The sequence below is a fragment of the Hemiscyllium ocellatum genome, chromosome 1 (assembly GCF_020745735.1).
Source record: "Hemiscyllium ocellatum isolate sHemOce1 chromosome 1, sHemOce1.pat.X.cur, whole genome shotgun sequence".
Lineage (NCBI taxonomy): Eukaryota > Metazoa > Chordata > Chondrichthyes > Orectolobiformes > Hemiscylliidae > Hemiscyllium > Hemiscyllium ocellatum.
In genome coordinates, this window is record NC_083401.1 from 146,654,036 (window position 1) to 146,667,685 (window position 13,650).

Consider the following 13,650-nt stretch of genomic DNA (forward strand, 5'->3'; position numbering starts at 1 on the left):
ATCTGAGGTAGTTTGGGCTGAGGTTAGAAATAGGAAAGGTGAGGTCACCCTGTTAGGTGTTTTCTACAGGCCTCCTAATAGTCCTAGAGAAGTAGAGGATAATATTGCGAGGATGATTCAGGAAAAGAGTGAAGGTAGCAGGGTGGTTGTTATGGGGGGCTTTAACTTCCCAGATATTGACTGGGAGAGCTATAGCTCGAGTTCATTAGATGGGTCGGTGTTTGTACAATGTGTGCAGGAGGGTTTCCTGACACAATATGTCGACAGGCCAACAAGAGGGGAGGCTATATTGGATTTGGTTCTAGGTAATGAACCAGGCCAGGTATTAGACTTGGAGGTAGGTGAGCACTTCGGGGACAGTGACCACAACTCGGTGACTTTTACTTTAGTGATGGAGAGGGATAATCGTGCGCCGCAGGGCAAGAGCTATAGCCGGGGGCAGGGAAATTATGATGCAGTGAGGCATGACTTAGGTTGTGTGGATTGGAAAAACAGGCTTCAAGAGAAGAACACTAATGAGATGTGGGGATTGTTCAAGGAGCAGCTACTGCGTGTCCTCGATAGGTATGTACCAGTCAGGCATGGTGTAAAGGGCCTTGTGAGGCAGCCGTGGTTTAGTAAGGAATTGGAGTCCCTTGTGAAAGGGAAGAAGGCGGCATATGTAAAGATGACGCGTGAAGGTTCAGTAGGGGCGATTGAGAGTTATAAGGTAGCCAGGAAGGAGCTAAAGAGGGAGCTAAGAAAAGCGAGAAGGGGACATGAAAAGTCTTTAGCTGGTAGGATTAGGGAAAACCCAAAGGCTTTCTATAGGTATGTCAAGAATAAAAGGATGACTAGGGTAGGTATCGGTCCAGTCAAGGATAGTAGTGGGAAGTTGTGTGTGGAGGCGGAGGAGATTGGAGAGACATTAAATCAGTACTTTTCATCAGTATTCACTCAGGAACAGGACACTGTTGCTGATGTGAATATGGAATCACAAATAATTAGAATGGATGCCCTGGAAATATGCAGGGAAGAGGTTTTGGGAATATTGGAAAGGATGAATATAGATAAGTCTCCTGGGCCTGATGGCATTTACCCCAGGATCCTATGGGAAGCTAGGGAGGAGATAGCAGAGCCATTGGCCTGGATTTTTATGTCGTCATTGTCAACGGGAATAGTACCAGAGGACTGGAGGATAGCGAATGTGGTCCCATTGTTCAAGAAAGGGAGTAGGGATAGCCCTAGTAACTATAGGCCAGTGAGTCTGACTTCAGTGGTGGGCAAAGTCTTAGAGAGAATGGTAAGGGATAAGATTTATGAACATCTGGGTAGGAATAACGTGATCAGGGATAGCCAGCATGGTTTTGTGAAGGGCAGGTCGTGCCTCACAAACCTTATTGAGTTCTTTGAGAAGGTGACTAAGGAAGTGGATGAGGGTAAAGCAGTAGATGTTGTGTATATGGATTTTAGTAAGGCGTTCGATAAGGTTCCCCATGGTAGGCTAATGCTAAAACTTCGGAGGTATGGCATTGAGGATACATTAGAGGTTTGGATTAGGAATTGGCTGGCTGGAAGGAGACAGAGGGTAGTAGTTGATGGATTATGTTCATCTTGGAGCGCAGTTACTAGCGGTGTACCACAAGGATCTGTTTTGGGACCATTGCTTTTTGTTATCTTTATAAATGATCTAGAGGAAGGACTTGAAAGCTGGGTAAGCAAGTTTGCGGATGACACGAAAGTCGGTGGAGTTGTGGATAGTGAGGAAGGAAGTGGTAGGTTACAGCGGGATATAGATAAGTTGCAGAGCTGGGCGGAAATGTGGCAAATGGAATTCAATGTAGCTAAGTGCGAAGTCGTTCACTTTGGTAGGAATAACAAGATGATGGATTACTGGGCTAATGGTAGGCTACTTGGTAGTGTGGATGAGCAGAGGGATCTTGGTGTCTATGTACACAGATCTCTGAAAGTTGCCACCCAGGTAAATAGTGCTGTGAAGAAGGCATATGGTGTACTGGGCTTTATTGGCAGAGGAATTGAGTTCCGGAGTCCTGAGGTCATGTTGCAGTTGTATAAGACTCTGGTGAGGCCTCATCTGGAGTATTGTGTGCAGTTTTGGTCGCCATACTATAGGAAGGATGTGGAAGCTTTAGAACGAGTGCAGAGGAGGTTTACCAGGATGTTGCCTGGAATGGTAGGAAAATCTTATGAGGAAAGGCTGAGGCACTTGGGGCTGTTCTCATTGGAGAAGAGAAGGTTTAGGGGAGATCTGATAGAAGTGTATAAGATGATTAGGGGTTTAGATAGGGTAGATACTAAGAACCTTTTACCGCTAATGGAGTCAGGTGTTACTAGGGGACATAGCTTTAAATTAAGGGGTGGTAGGTATAGGACAGATGTTAGGGGTAGATTCTTCACACAGCGGGTTGAGTGTTCATGGAATGCCCTGCCCGTATCAGTGGTGAACTCTCCTTCTTTATGTTCATTTAAGCGGGCATTGGATAGGCATTTGGAAGTTATTGGGCTAGTATAGGTTAGGTAGGACTCGGTCGGCGCAACATCGAGGGCCGAAGGGCCTGTACTGCGCTGTATCCTTCTATGTTCTATGTTCTATGTTCTATTAGAGTGGTGCTGGAAAAGCACAGCAGGTCAGGCAGCATCCGATGAGCAGGAAAATTGACGTTTCAGGCAGGAGCCCTTCATCAGGAATAGATGTCATCAAGAACCCCAAGCCAAACTGGAGTCAATGGAAATCAGGGGAAAAACTCTCCCTTGATTGGAATCATACCGGACACAAAGAAAGGTAGTTGCATTGTTAGGGGTTAGTCATTTCAGCAGTTCCTCAAGGTAGATATTTTCTAATCAGAGATGTTATTCCACACCTGTGGAACAGGCAGGACTCAAACTGGGTCTCTTGGTTCAGAAGTAGGAACGCTCCAACTGCACCAATCAAGCCCAGTTCCACAGAATAGCATCCTAGGCCTTACTATCTTCAAAGACCTTCTCTCCGTCAGAAGGTCAGAAGTGGAGATGTTCTCCAGTGATTGCATGACGTTCAGTACTATTTGAGACTCCTCAGATACCGAAGCAGTCCATGTTCAAATGCAGCGAGACCTGGACAATATCCAGGCTTGAACTGAAAAACAACATTCAAGTGCCAGGCAATGACCATCTTCAACAAGAGAGAATCTATTCATTGGCCATGATATTCAATAGGATTACCATCACAGAATCTCCTAATACCATCCTGGAGGATACCAAAGACCAGAAACTGAACAGAATTGGTCATGGAAATCTTGTAACAACATGAGCAGGTCAAATGCTAGAAGTACTGAATAAAGTAACTTAGCTCCTGTGTTCCCAAAGCCTGGCCACCATCTAAAAGGCCCAAATTGGGAGTATGATGGAATACTCCCCACTTGCCTGGATAGGTGTAGCTCCAACACTTAAGGAGCTTGAAACCATTCAGGACAAACCAGCCCACTTGATTAACACCACATCCCCAAGCATCCACTCCCTTCATCACTAATACTGAGTAGCAGCAGTGTGTACTATATACAAGATGCACTGCAAAAATTCACCAAAGATACTTAGATAGCATCTTCCAAACCCACGAGCACTTCCATCTAAAAGGATGAGGGTAGCAGATACCTGGGAATGCCACCTGCAAGGACCCCTCCAAGCCACTTACCACCCTGACTTAGAAATACATAGTTATTCCTTCAGTGTCACTGTATCAAATTCCTGGAAACCCCCTTTCTAACAGTGTTGTGGGTTTACATGGTCTACAGTGGTTAAAAAGGTAGCTCACCACCACCACCTCCAGGAGAACTAGTGATGGGCATTAAATGTTGGACCAGCCAGCAACATCCACATCCCACAAATACATTTTTATTTTTTAAAAAATCACCTATTTATAAACTCTATCAATGACTTAGATGAAAGGACTAAACATATGGTTGCTAAATATGTCGATGGCACAAAAAAAAAACAAGTGGGCAAATTAATTCTGATGAGGACCAAGCCTAGCTTTGCAAATTCCTCAAGTGAATCAGCAAAATATTGGCAGATGGAGAGAATGTAAATTTGCCCACTTTGGCAAAAAGAATGGGAAAAACAACATATTATTTAAGTAACATGAAATTGCAGAACTCTCAGGTTCAGAGGCATCTGGGTTTCCTGGTGCAAGGATAATAAAATATTAGTATGTAGATGCAAGAAAGGTGGCAAATCGGATATTGTTGTTTATTGCATGGGAAATGGAATAACAAAATGAAGTTTTGCTATAGTGTACAGGGTATTGGTGTGACCACATTTGAAGCACCGTGTACAGTTCTGGTCTTACAGTATTTAAAAAAAGGTTATGAGTGCATTAGAGTCTTTGCAGAGAAATCACTCAACTGATTCCTGGGATGACGTTATTATCTAATGAAGAAAGGTTACTCTGGTTGGGCTTGTATCCCTTGGAGTTTAGGAGAATGAGAAATGATCGTATTGACAGTAGATGCTGACAGGATGTTGCACCTTATGTGAGAGGTTACAATTAGGGGATGCAGTTTAAATAGACAGGGTCTCCCATTTAAGACAGGTACAATGAGAATTATTTTCTTTCAGAAATGCATTAGTTTGCAAAATTCTCTTTTCCAGAAAGCACTGGAGGCAGGAACATTGAATATGTTTAAGGCTGAATGAGATAGGAGTTAGACTGACAAGGGAGTCAGAGGGTCAGCAATAAACAGGAAATTGGAGTGCACAATCAGATCTGCTGTGATTTTATTGAATGGTGGAAAAGTGTTGGGGACCAAATGGTCTGATCCTGCTCCTAATTCATATGTTTGTGCAGTAACTGCTAGCAATTTCATATCTTTATGTTAAAGAGATGAGCTGTATTGATGAAGAGTGAATGTAGGAGTATTGTCTCCAAAAATCAGTTTCTCATTCCTCAATTGCTAAAAGCACTTATCAAAATTTTCAAAATCAACTTAAGCTTAAACTTATTATTAACTTATTAAACTTATCATTATCAAAGACAGAGGGCTATATTTTACCAGAAATCAGCTAATTGTCAGTTTTGGTGAGTTTTATGGAGGGTTTCACTGCATGAGGCCTGGCAAGTTTTCTCATACTATCCTCTTAAACAGGCCTCATTACCTGTGCATCACCTTTCTTGTATTTTCCCACTAGCCAAAGGCCTTGGCACTGGTGCCACCTTTGAAACACTCAGTCAGGCACAGTTGCCCTTCACTGTGCCCATGGAGGGGTGGCAACCAAAATCAATTACATCAGTATACATGGGTGCGTATTTGCACATTGGTACATCCATTGCTATTCAAGAACTAAGCTTACTGGCCCTCCGCCTCTTACAACTCTTTCTCAAGGGAATGCTGTTCTTTCTCCAATGCTGAATGCTGCCCATCATCCTCCCATTGTTCAATGTGAGACCATCACATACTGGAAGGCTTCGAGTGGTTCAAACATGCATTTGTATTCAGCAACAGCAAAAAAGTTATTAACAAAACACAGACAGAAGCTGCATTGCTTCTGGGAACAGGCAGGGATTGTTTGTCTTTCATAATGAACAAAGTTACAATCAAGTGACTATTGCCCCCAGCTCACATCTGCTGGAACAAACTACCAACGAAGCCCTGTGTGATTCTCGTGTTTGACAATGCTCAATGTTCTCAACTTCCTCCTTGGAGGACTGCAGCTCTTCAGAGTCTATCACATCCTCCACACTGTTTGCAGGAGGCAGAATGATAAGCACACTCTTTCCAGAGTAAACTGCAAGGCCCACCAACTAATGTAAGCATCAGAACCTCACCTCTGACAGACCTACCGTCTGCTCCATGGTGGTGTTAGAGGAAGAATGGATTGCATTGTATTTACTCTCAGCCTCAGTGGTGTAACAGAAGCATTTGGTTGGGATAATTAAAAACAAAAGAGCTGTAAATAGTTGTGCCTCAGACATTCACCTGAGGAATGTCATAAGTGATGTCTTGGGTTCTGATTATTGGCTTCTAATATTTCATCTTCCTTTGTGCCAGGTATGACTCCAACCAGTGGAGAACTTACTCCTCAATTCACATTGACTCAGTTTTGTCTGTCGATTCCCCACTTGGTCAAAAGCTGCTTGATGTCAAGGGCAATAACGCCTAGCATTACAGAGGAGGAAGTGCTGGATGTCTTGAAACGGTTAAAAGTGGATAAATCCACAGGACCTGATCAGGTGTACCTGAGAACTCTGTGGGAAGCTAGCGAAGTGATTGCTGGGCCTCTTGCTGAGATATTTGTATCATCAATAGTCACAGGTGAGGTGCCGGAAGACTGGAGGTTGGCAAACATGGTGTCACAGTTTAAGAAGGGCGGTAAAGACAAGCCAGGGAACTATAGATCAGTGAGCCTGACCTCGGTGGGGGGCAAGTTGTTGGAGGGAATCCTGAGGGACAGGATGTACATGTATTTGGAAAGGCAAGGACTGATTCGGCTTAGTCAACATGGCTTTGTGCGTGGGAAATTATGTCTCACAAACTTGATTGAATTTTTTGAAGAAGTAACAAAGAAGATTGATGAGGGCAGAGCAGTAGATGTGATCTATATGGACTTCAGTAAGGCGTTCAACAAGGTTCCCCACGGGAGACTGATTAGCAAGGTTAGAACTCATGGAATACAGAAAGAACTATTTGGATAAACAACTGGCTCAAAGTAGAAGACAGAGGGTGGCGGTGGAGGGTTGTTTTTCAGACTAGAGGCTTGTGACCATGTGAAGTGCCATAAGGATCAGTGCTGGGCCCTCTACTTTTTGATATTTACATAAATGATTTGGATGCGAGCATAAGAGGTATAGTTAGTAAGTTTGCAGATGACACCAAAATTGGAGGAATAGTGGATAGCAAAGAGGGTTACCTCAGATTACAACAGGATCTGGACCAGATGGGCCAAAGGGCTGAGAAGTGGCAGATGGAGTTTAATTCGGATAAATGCAAGGTGATGCATTTTGGGAAAGCAAATCTTAGCAGAACTTATACACTTAATGGTACGGTCCTAGGGAGTGTTGCTGAACAGAGACGCCTTGGAGTGCAGGTTCATAGCTCCTTGAAAGTGGAGTCGCAGGTAGATAGGATAGTGAAGGTGGTGTTTGGTATGCTTTCTTTTATTGGTCAGAGTATTGAGTACGGGAGTTAAGAGGTCATGTTGTGGCTGTACAGGACATTGGTTAGGCTACCGTTGGAATATTGCATGCAATTCTGGACTCCTTCCTGTCGGAAAGATGTTGTGAAACTTGAAAGTGTTCAGATCCTTTTCTGAGGATCTGAGCTATAGGGAAAGGCTGATCAGGCTGGGGCTGTTTTCCCTGGAGCATCGGAGGCTGAGGGGTGACCTTATAGAGGTTTACAAAATTATGAGGGACATGGATAGGATAAATAGACAAAGTCTTTTCCCTGGGGTCGGGGAGTCCAGAACTAGAGGGCATAGGTTTAGGGTGAGAGGGGAAAGATGTCAAAGAGACCTAAGGGGCAACTTTTTCACGTAGAGGGTGGCAGGTGTATGGAATGAGCTTCCAGAGGATGCGGTGGAGGCTGGTACAATTACAACATTAAAGAGGCATTTGGAAGGGTACATGAATAGGAAGGGTTTGGAGGGATATGGGCCGGGTGCTGGCAGGTGGGACTAGATTGGGTTGGGATATCTGATTGACATGGACGGGTTGAACCGAAGGGTCTGTTTTCATGCTGTACATCTCTATGACTCTATGAACTCACAGCTGGAATTCAGCTCTTTTGTCTATGTCTGGACCAAGGCTGTAATGAGGTCTGGAGCAGAAATAGGAAGGAGTTAGGCAATGAAGATGGTTGAAACTAAAGGAGAGAATTTCAGAATGAAACCACAACTTCCACTTTAATTTGCAGCCTTAGTTTTAAAAATTAGAGTCTTCAAATCATAGCCATTCAGGCTAGAATTTGTGTTTTAAGAAAGTTGCCATCATGGATTTATGTTGGGTAAAAAAAAAAATCTTTGAAACTCTGCCAACAATCTAAAACATGGGAGTTTTAAACCATTCACGCGTGCACACTATCTGAAGTTACATGGTCAGAATATGTAGCAATACACACCTATACCATTTAGCAAATCTGGTGAATCCAAGAAGTAGTTTTGTTAAAGTAAATATATTGCCATACTTGCCTTTTATTCCCACATGCAGAAAGCCATAGTTTAAGATTTGAATAAAATAGCACCAGACAACAATGATACAAAGATGTTGCAGCAGCCAGTAAGGGAAAAAGACCAGATTATGCACTGGCATGGTTCTTGTAAAGAAACATATAAAGTGAAGCAAATTATAATGGCATATATTATAGGACTGATCTGCTGCCAAAATAAACGCAAGTAAACAACTTTGCATTTTACCCATAAGCACTGGGTGAAAGAGTGAATGCAGTGAGAGTGGATCATAGGGACAAAACAATAACTCAGGCCTCGGAAGCCTCCAGGAACAATACGCCAACTGGCATTTTTAGAACTTTATTTATCAATTAAGTTTTACATTCAGAGTCTGATTTAGTGATCATCCTTTTACTTTGGGGGAAAGTTTTTACTTTCTTTTGAGAGATTTTAATTTAATTTATCATTGTCACATGTTCCAAGGTACAGTGAAAAGCTTTGTTTTCATACCATACCAAGGCAGATCATACCATACCAAGTGAATTAGGGCAATAAGACAAAGTAAGGAATATAATGTTATAGCTGCAAATAAGGCATACAAAGAGTTAGATCAATGTTACATTTGAGAGGTCCATTCAGAAGTCTGAAAACAGCAGGGAAGAAGCTGTTCCTGAATCTGTTGGTATGTGTGCTTAAGCTTTTGTATCTTGTGCCCCATGGAAGAGGTTGGAAGAAATTATAACCAGAATGGGAGGTGTCTTTGATGATGTTCACTGCCTTCCTGAAGCAGTGAGGAGCATAGACGGAGTCAATGGATGGAAGGTTGACTTGTGTGATGGGCTGTGTTCACAGCTCTCTGTAGTTTCCCCACTCTTCTGGGTTGTGCAGTTGTCATGCCTAGCTGAGATACATCTGGATAGGATGCCCCTTCAAGTCCAAAGTGACACTAAGGTGATTCTAATAATGTGACTGCACATATTGAGCAAGTGCCTACATGATCTCAGATGCTTTGGAACGGAAGTAAAAGGTACATAGACAGATACTTCAATAGTTCCTGGATTAGTGGTGCTGGAAGAGCACAGCACAGGCAGCATCCAAGGAGCAGTAAAATCCCTTCAGGAATACAGGCCGAGAGCCTGTTTTAACTAGATACTTCAATGGTTCAGATCTTTATACATAATCAGATTTCTGATAAGACTAACTGAGGTTCATAAAGACATAAATATAGAAGGTTCTGGATCATTTGTGAATGTAACTGGCATGCAATAAAATAATGTGATATGATCTTATAATTACAGCTGGACCACTAGCGAGTGAAATCAGGAAGCTCGTCTATATAAATGATAGTGTAAATATGAAACACCCTCACAAAAGGCTGTGGGTATTGGATCAATTGGAAGTTTCAAGACTAAGATCAATAAAGTTTTGTCAGGTTAAGGTATCAATGGATGTGGAGTAAATATGCCTAACTACATTGAGTACAGGTTAACATTCTTCAGAATACCTGGGAAGAACTATGAACATTGTGCCTGACATCTCACTAACCTCATTACACAAAGTAATATTTAGATTCAGAACACATGCTGACTTTTAAAGATTTTGCCGTGAAGAGAAAGTTTCATGTTCAAGATTTTCAAACATCATGAGAAGGAAATGATTATCTTGTCCAAAGCACAGTCAAGAAATATTTCTTACCTCTTGATGGGGGCTTTATAAAATACTTTCTTTCATTAATAACCAGTTCAAAGTTCTTTGTTAATAAAATGGTCATCGGTGTTGTGGCTGAAACTCTAGTGCCATCTGCAGGCAAACAGATAAAGTTTGTAAAGAGTTGGTAAATCATAAAAAATCTGGTTATCTCTTACTTTTCCCCACCTCTTTACGCCCAGACACCTGCAACTGGCAAAATCAGATACAGAAGGAATATGACAGAAAACAGGAGATATCATTTCAGTACATGAGCAACGTTGACTGTCTGGCTGGGTATAATTTTCTCTATTTCAAACCTCAACAGCAAGTACCATACTCACCTTGACTGGTCTTCTGTCACGTTACCTATATAAAATAAGCCAAGATATTCTCCTTTCTACAGCTACCTATTACCCCAAATTTGTTCTGAATAATGCACGTTTTGAACCTGCTTCACAAATGATGCAATTTGGTGTCTATTTCCCAAATTACAGCAAACCAAAGCACACTGCCATACTATACTTACAATGAGCGTGGGATGCAGAACATGATTTTTAATTTATGTAAATGTTACTGACTCCATGTGTATCTCTTTAAGTCACTATAATGGTGAGGTGTGAATTTGTGTTAGAGACTCCAGCATTAAAAATGTTTGGTTATCTTGCTGATAGCAAAACTGGATAAAAGGTTAAGTTGCAGTGCCAAAAATATGATTCAGTTCTCAAAACCAATGCAAGTCCTGTGTTCTGAACACCCGATCATTTAATTCTGTGATTAATAGCTAAGACACTAAATCAATACACAGCTAACAAGAAGCATTTTCCTGTGCTTTTAATTAAATGGCTCTGCATTCATCTCCCACTACCAAATCCTACTCTATCAAATTGAGCTTCTGCAAATTGCTAAATACGTTTCCATGCCTCCTGTACAGTTGAAGGTATCAAGTCAAATCCAGTTCTGCAAGTTCAATTTTTACTGTTCCCGTAAAGACTGATGTGGAGATGCTGGGTGCAGCGCTTCGAAAGCTTGTTATTTTAAATATACCTGTTGAACTATAACCTGGTGTCGTATGACTTCTGATAAAACTGATGGTATAGAGCCCAGCTCAGATAGCATACACCAAACAAAAGTATATTATTTTCTGCAACATCTGTACACCCCAAAATGAACAGTGTTTTAGTCTAAAGCTGAAGCAGAAAGAGATACTCTAGTTGTGCAGTGTACTGGATAACATTCACCTTCTGAAAAGATTGCCGCCCTACTGATGCCTTGATCTTCATTTTTCAAGTCCTTTAGAAGGTCACCAACATTCATCAAAAGCGGCTTCACCAGAAACTGGCAGCGCTCATTTCTAGAGGGAAGTGTGACGGAGATTACTGGAAATCCATGCTTGTATTCCACAGTTGCCTCTAGAAGAGAGCAGAAAAATTTAATCATCAGTATTACTTCAACTGCCATTAAAGAGACAAAGAAACTGGCTTTTTTAAATGCGCCATACCATGCTGTTAACTTTTTAATGCTTGAGTTTTGTAAACCCAAAGTTTATTCCCCACCATTTTATGAGAAGCTTCAGGTCTTTTTCTCCTTTCATTGAAAAGAGGGGTGATCAGAATTATTTAAATCAGATTAATTGGATGGTGGAACCTGATGGCTGTAAAAGCATTTGATCAGTTGTTACAAAAATTGTGTGTTAAACAGCAGCTTCCTGTATCACCATTGTTGACTGGACATCTACTTTCAGGCTCGAACAACCTCTTTCTGTGAAGTTAATTGCTTAACCCTGCCAATGAAACTTACCCTGGAAGAGGATACTTTATGCCAGTATAAACTGGCACAATCCAATCACTAGTCGGTACTTGATGTATAACATAGAACATAGAACATAGAAAAATACAGCGCAGTACAGTCCCTTCGGCCCTTGATGTTGCGCCGACCGAAGCCTACCTAACCTACACTAGCCCAATAACCTCCATATGCTTATCCAATGCCCGCTTAAATGACCATAAAGAGGGAGAGTCCACCACTGCTACTGGCAGGGCATTCCATGAACTCTCAACCCGCTGAGTAAAGAATCTACCCCTAACATCTGTCCTATACCAACCTCCCCTTAATTTAAAGCTGTGTCCCCTAGTAACAGCTGACTCCATAAGCGGAAAAAGGTTCTCACTGTCAACCCTATCTAAACCCCTAATCATCTTGTCCACCTCTATCAAATCTCCCCTAAACCTTCTTTTCTCCAATGAGAACAGCCCCAAGTGCCTCAGCCTTTCCTCATACGATCTTCCTACCATGCCAGGCAACATCCTGGTAAACCTCCTCTGCACCCGTTCCAGTGCCTCCACATCTTTCCTATAGTATGGCGACCAAAACTGCACACAATACTCCAGATGAGGCCGCACCAGAGTCTTATACAACTGCAACATGACCTCAGGACTCCGGAACTCAATTCCTCTACCAATAAAAGCCAGTACGCCATATGCCTTCTTCACAGCACTATTTACCTGGGTGGCAACTTTCAGAGATCTGTGTACATGGACACCAAGATCCCTCTGCTCATCCACACTACCAAGTAGCCTACCATCAGCCCAGTAATCCATCTTCTTGTTACTCCTACCAAAGTGAATGACTTCACACTTAGCTTGATGTAAAATAGCTTAAATAGGACTGACAAGAATAAAGGGTTGGTGGCAGAAAATCCTACAGCCCACAAAAAAGAAAGCAAGCAAGATGAAAATGGGAAAACTTTCCACAGACAAGATTGCTTATATAAACAAACATTCAGTAGACAACACAGCCAGTTTTTACTTTGGGCTAGAAGAATTCATCTTGACATTCTGCTCTTATACAATCATAGAATCATTGCGCAATTGCAGAAGAGGATTCAACCTTATGTGTCTGTTGTGACTCCCTACAAAAACTACTCAGTCCTAAAAACAAGAAAATGCTGAAAATTACAGGTTAGGCAGCATCCATGGAATGGGAGCAAATTAACGTTTCAAGTCGAGATGACTTTTCATCAGACCTGTTGTGAAATGTGGAGGGGGCAGCGTTTATGCAGTAGCTCTGAGGGGATAATGCTGGGGAGAAAGGATGTTGTTAGAGTAGTGATTGGATTCCAAGTTAGTCCTACTCCCCTGTTCTCTCTCAGCAGTTTTGCAAATGTTCTCTTCTTCAGATAATTACCCAACTCCATTTTAAAAAGGAATCCAATATTAACTTGAGTGACTCTTCAAAACTGCTCACAGGCAAAGTAGTGAAGTTGAGAACTTTATGTGTTGATAGCTACTGGCTTTACAATATTGATAAATTGGGAAATGACAGCTCTTAATTTCTTCTGAAAACTATCTTCCTTCATTGAATTCTCTAACAGTTGAAATATTCCTAAATGGATAGCATCAATTTCAAAAGCTGCCAAATACAGCCCTATATTGTTGACTGGATAGTGGAAGGGTATGGAGGTATTTATCCCTAAGCTGCCTGATTCACTCTCAATCCATCATCCAGCCCAGTGAAAATCCAATCATTTGTAACATCAATGTTAACAAAATGCAATTTTCCTGAAAAGAATTTTAATAGCAATTTGGTAACTGCTGCTAAACATTTGCAAGTATTCTAAAATCAATTACAGGGAAAAGATACTTGTGAATTTTGATTAAAGCAGGAACCATTTCCCATCTGCAAAGCATATTGTACAGACGGAGATAAAGAACGCACACATTTATAACACTTTCAACTTAAATGTCGAGGAGCACAATGCAGTTAATGAGTTGCTTTCTATCCGGATGCAATTATGAATGACGATTACATTTGTCATTCCTTTAA

General features: G+C 41.7%; 1 protein-coding gene across 1 annotated transcript in view; it reads right to left on the reverse strand.

Annotated features, from left to right (window-relative positions):
- LOC132816786 (calcium uniporter protein, mitochondrial-like) overlaps window positions 1-13,650 on the reverse strand; it is a 172,533-nt gene that overhangs the window by 18,112 nt on the left and 140,771 nt on the right. The window contains exons 3-4 of the mRNA XM_060826732.1: window positions 11,067-11,237; window positions 9,835-9,939 (exon numbers count right to left, since the gene is read on the reverse strand). Coding sequence (XP_060682715.1) covers window positions 9,835-9,939; window positions 11,067-11,237 — 276 coding nt within the window. The remainder of the gene's footprint in view (window positions 1-9,834; window positions 9,940-11,066; window positions 11,238-13,650) is intronic.